Below are 6,000 nucleotides of genomic sequence, written 5' to 3' on the forward strand. Positions count from 1 at the left end.
GGTCCATTCGGATACACCAGGATTAAGTTGTACAGGGGTTAATCTCAAATGACCACCGCTAAATTAACCATCAGAAATATTGTGCTTCTAAATAAGACATTTGAGGCATTTCTGAAATAAAGCTATGTATGTATATTGGATTTTTGTAGAACAGCAATGCTCTGGCTGAGATAACTATATATGGGTACAGTTTCACGGACAGATTCACCATTGAACCGGATCATTGTTTCCGCCAGGGAGAGAAGAGGAAAAAGTTTTTCAAATTTATTTCGTTGTGCAATTAACCGTGCTCTGAAACGACAGATCATTGGATAATTTCAAGAACTTCGTCACGGACATACACTTTTGCTAGGTTATTTAAGACGGCAACGGAAATATGCCTTCTTACAACCATGAAACCGTAATATTAGCAGATAAACGCATCACTGGAAATCGTGACCGTGAATTGTTGGTGAAAATGCTGGACCAAAATGTTTCAATAAAAAAATAATAATTTTGGGCAGGTCGAAGTTCGCGGGGTCTGCTAACAATATTATATTAGCCGTCATCGATTCGCCAACAGTTAGCCAGCGGCGAAACGAACGAACTCAATGAGATACAACTAATCTCGCTATCGTCTATCCGTGCTAGCTATCTTTGTTGTTGCTTTCAGATGCAAAATTTTAGGAATTTGATTCGGAATAAAGTATACTTTTCAAATGTATCAACATATTTGCATGCGTTTTCACATACATACCCGGGTATGCAGCTGTTGATGTAAGGGGTAGAAGTCGAAAAATGGTCAGATCTCTAGTCCAGGTGGTCCAATCCCACTCAGACTTTTGTTGAGGATATCATGAAATTTCAAGTTAATCCTATGTATAGTTTCCAAGATAAGCAATTTGAAAACGCAAAACATACCCGGGTATGTTGCTGTTGACATAAAGGTTAACGACGATTTCGTGATTTTTTCTTAAATCCGTTCACACCCACGCATAAATACTCGTGACACATTCTGTCACATAAAAATCACGTACCTTTCCCATCTCTAATTTAAACACACGGCGCTTCTTCTGCTTAATTGTTGAAATTAAAGGTATAAAAAACATGTGCTGTTTACTTTTATCGTTAACTATAAATAGGAAGGATTAATAATGGGGAAGTAAATAGCTGCAAAATCCTAAAGTACATACATACCGTATTGCCAATCATAAGCGTAATTAAAGTAGGCACCCATGGAATGTGCATCGATGGCGGCGATTAACAGCAAATACAATCCCAAGCACAAATCTGCAAAGGCCAAATGGCCCATTAGGAAACGCGGCACGGATGGGCTTTCGGATCTGCAAAACGTTGTATACATATATGTACATATATATATATATATATATATATATTACGTAAAACTTTAGTTTTTCCACTACAGTACAAATATGTGAGAGTGTAAAACGCGCAGTAGTAAAAGGTAATGAATAGTAGGTAATAGAGCTGCAAAACTAGCAATGGCATTCTTAGTTTGTTTTTGTTTAATTGATTTCTCATTCCTTTACTCAAGAGTCTAGCTAGTTTTTGCTACTCTTGTGAAGAAAGGTTTTCAAATCATAGACGAATTTTAAAAACTACGGAAAATGTTGCACGCTTAAAAACTATTTAATTCGCTTGGGTAAAGTCATTGGCCTTGAAAATGTTCTACGTAAGGGAAACATTGATCCTTATCCTTTATTAATAATAATAATAATTATTTAATCATTCTTAATTTCTCTTAGGATAACTTATCTAACTCAGGCTGTCCACAAACAGGCAACAAATCGATACGATCAGTTTAAATTTCAACAAATTGACATGTGTGTGGCGTTGTTTGCAAAAATATTGAATGTTGAGAAAAAAAATTGCAATCGGTTGAGTGCAGGAATGATAGAACACAAGATTGCCTCTGAGTTACGTTAAGTTGCCATAATTACACTTTTTTCACCAATACTACTTCCAAGATATGCGACACACAATTAGGGCATTCCCTTAAACTCGAAAAGTCTTAAACTGTGTAAAACTCGTAAGTTAACGAGACCTTTATGGGACGCCCCCTTTGTGAAAATGTGTAAATAGGTGCGAAAAGTGACTGTTTGATAGACAACAAGGATTTTGTGAAACAATTCTTGTTTGGAGGTATTTTCCATAACAGGCCGCCATCTTGTGAATCAAAAACTCCGAAAACTAGCAGAAAACTCAAGTTTCTACAGTTAGTGCATGCAATTCATTCTATTTGTTCGCATATTATTTTTATTCAATTGCTTTCAATATTATAAATATAATACGTTTTTGTATAAAATTGTCCGCCCCTCGGTAACACTGAAGTTTACGAGGTCGTTTGCGCATCAAATTTGCCTCGTAATTTAACGAGGGACTAGTAAATACAGCTCTAAACCAATTTTAACAGTTCTTTTACGAGGCTCGTAAATTTACGAGTTTTAAGAGCTTTACAAGGCTTTTACGAGTTTAAGGGAAGACCACTAATGCTACTTGCTATGGACATCTCACTTGTTCTTGTCATTGCAGAGGTATTGACTAAGTACTTCTTTTGAGACCAACGATTCTCTACTACTTTTTCGTGATTCTTGTTAAACTTTTTTATACCTTTGGGGTGTTCGGGCGGAATGGAACCATATTAATTGAAACACATATGTACATACATACTTTTATCGAGCCATATTTTGCGTTTATATCGTAAGCGACAACTTATATTTTTTTTGTTAATAGGATACAAATATCTACTAGTTACAACGTCCCAAACAAAATCACAAAAGTTTGAATATGTACCGTTACGGACAAGAAACAAAATGCATTTTATCGTTTCATTAGGTTTGTTCCACACGAGCCCGCGGGTGCCGCAAACAGCCCACAAAGCGTTCCTCACGCTAGAAAAATAGGTTATAGAGAGCGAATACCTTCCACTTTTGGATCGCAAATGTCTTCTTCTTCGTGCCCGTAATGGGGCTCATATACCTATTGCAGGGTTACCACTGTAAAACTTTTTTCCTACCAAGAGCTGGTTCCAAAACCTACCAAATGGCTTCTTTGCTACCATATGGCGGTTGACAGCATTGAGTACAGTTATTTTTGCTAGTTTTTATACTTAAAAGACGATTTTCAGGTAAAAAAAAAGATCAGAATAACTGCTTTTATATACAAATAGAACACCAAAAAAAATTGGTGTATGCTTTTAACCAGACCCACCCACCGAATTCGACCCGGTGAATTCGAATCTGTTTCGACTTCTTAATTTCGAGCAAATTGCGAAAAACCAGAAACCGTGTCTAGGAGCCTCTGGGCTTGGGGCAAAATCTGCGCGCTGCGGGCTTGCCACTAATTTCTTCGAGTTGGTGTTAAAAACTTTGAGATTCTTTGATTTACTGAACTAACGGTAAGTTGATTTCTTCTTAATTTTCGTGTATGATAAAAACAATGGCGTATTCTGTGAACATGTAGATTTGTTATGTACAATGCATTTGAATCGCTCTTCTAGTGTCATTAAAAATAGTTTACAATATTGTCATTGTTTAAACTATTGTCGATTCGCACCTGCATTTTAAAGAAAAATATCTGATTTATAAACCTGCATTTACATCCATTAATTCAATCACTTGATATCCCATTACATACGCAGTCGATAAAACTTTTTATAGCGCATACGGAATACAGAGAATTGCTGAAGGTAATTGGTAAAATTCTGCCTATACCAGTAAGCAAAGATGGCAAACAATTGGGCCCCACCTACATACTCATGTGTAGTTACAAATTAAAAAATATTTGCTTTTAAAAACTTTAATTAAGCTTTTGCTTTAAGCATTCAACTAACGCCTGTAGAAATAAACTTATTGCAAATTAGATCATATTTCAACTATTAAAAGCAATGTTTATTCACATTCAAAATAAGAAGAGGTCATAAAAACAAAGCAATCTGATTTTTGTTTACTTTTCGTTGCCTTAAAAATATTTGGAAATACGGGTATAATCGATACTTTTTTTCAAATATGAGTACTGACATTTATTCTTCTTTGTAGTATCTACATATGTATTCTAAATGAGTGCTGGTATCGATACTTTTCCAAAAAGTTCTATCACCAAAAATGGAGTGCCAGTCACGGTTGCCACACTACAAAAAATTTTCTGACCAGAATTTACAAACAAAGTTACCTCAAAGTTACCAAGTAAAAAACAATGTTTTATTATACAATAAACTGTAAAAAGAAAACTCGTGTAATTGCCTTAAATAAGATATGGGTACAATAAATAGTTTTATTAAAAGAAAACTAAACAAATTCATATTACATATGAGGCCAGGAAGGCCAGGGGAGCCTATCTACAAAAATTTTTTTTAGTAATATGAGATAGAAGGATATATAACAAATAAATGCGGTCTTTTACTAAAAAGTTCATTGCACCTGCGTGGTGCTACCTATTATAGTAAAAGAAAACTGAAAGGGCTATTACCGTTTCGATTCTGATAATGCATTTTACGGTGCACCTCAACTTTTTTTGAAATGTCAGTTAAGCTACTGTGGCGCTCAAGGCCTCATACAATACATTTACACGGATTCGTTCCAAAATAAAAACATTTACATAAGTATATAAATACATTTTTATTCGATCTGCGTAAATGTACAAATAAAGAATATAACAAAAATTTGTGAAACAAAAAAAACATAACTATTTTTCAACCAACGCGTTTTAAAATACGCTTTTCATAAAAACGCGCCTTAAGCTCTTGTGTTTTGAACGGGATCTTAGCCTCAGAACAAAAAAGAATTATTTAAAAAATCAATTTAAGTGCATTACCGAAGCACTAAAGAGCCCAAATCCCCCGCACAAACTGCTGTTCAAACCTCCTTTTTTCATTTCTTCTATATACATACATATATGGACGAAAGATCTGTCAATAAGTTTTGGACGTGTGCATGGGCGTAGGCAGAACGAAATTTAGGAGAGGACCTCCTATACAATTTTTTTTTTTTCAAAACCAATAACTATTACTTACTAAAAAATTTTTTATTACAGCTTAAAATATTGTAACCAATAGAGGTATATTGTAAGCCAGTGGCATAAAATGTTTATCAAAACCAATAAGAATAATGTTATCTGATCACACAAAAATTATCATACTCAATTGAGTTGCCTATTTACCTACATATATGTACCCTACAGAAAATCTGACTAGCCTAAAACTAGGCCTTTTGCCGACAGTACCAGTTCTCAATACCCAAGCAATGCTTTCAACTGTCCAGTTTTACACGGCGATGCCATTGGCGGTGGCAATTGTCGCCCAGTGCATTACTTTGCAACCAGTTTATAACCGGTTCCATTTTGGACAGTTTTTGTTATAAGAAAACGTTTTTGAGATTCGATTTTTGGACATTTTTTTCGTTTTTTCTTTTCTTTTACAGATTCCGTTTTTATTCCTTTTATGAGCATGAAATGGTATTATAACTTTGGTCCGATGTTTGTAAGTACCAGAATAAGAAGAGATAGACCCATAAAAATGTATACTTAAATGATCAGAACGTCGAGCTGAGTCGATTTAGCCATGTCCGTCTGTTTGTATGCAATCTAGTCTCTCAGTTTTCGAGATATCCGGATAAAATATGGTAGGTGGATATATTTTTATAATGTATTAATCATTTGTCGGAACCGGAAGAATCAGACCACTATAACATAAAGCTCCCTTACAACTGATTGTTCAGATATGAGATTTTTCGTTATAACTTCTTCATTTATGCAGCTAGGAACATGAAATTCCGCACTGTTTTCAATAATTATCAACAGAAAACTTACAGTGAAAATAACAAAGATCGGGGCACTATAACCTGCAGCCCCCATACAACTGATTGTTCAGATATGAGGTCTTTTATCATAACTCTCCTCCATTTATGCAGCTAGGAACATGAAATTTCGCACCATTTTCACTCATTATTAACAGAATACTTACAGTTAAAATAACAAGGATCGGGTGACTATAACATATATGTA

At 34.9% G+C, this 6,000-nt stretch overlaps 1 protein-coding gene across 1 annotated transcript in view; it reads right to left on the bottom strand.

Moving 5' to 3' along the window:
• Positions 1 to 6,000, bottom strand: part of Lgr1 (Leucine-rich repeat-containing G protein-coupled receptor 1) — a 423,583-nt gene that overhangs the window by 139,119 nt on the left and 278,464 nt on the right. The window contains exon 9 of the mRNA XM_017624060.1: positions 1,177 to 1,322. Coding sequence (XP_017479549.1) covers positions 1,177 to 1,322 — 146 coding nt within the window. The remainder of the gene's footprint in view (positions 1 to 1,176; positions 1,323 to 6,000) is intronic.

This window comes from Rhagoletis zephyria, unplaced genomic scaffold, assembly GCF_001687245.7.
Source record: "Rhagoletis zephyria isolate East Lansing unplaced genomic scaffold, Rhagoletis_zephyria_1.1 Rzeph_scaffold_00056, whole genome shotgun sequence".
Lineage (NCBI taxonomy): Eukaryota > Metazoa > Arthropoda > Insecta > Diptera > Tephritidae > Rhagoletis > Rhagoletis zephyria.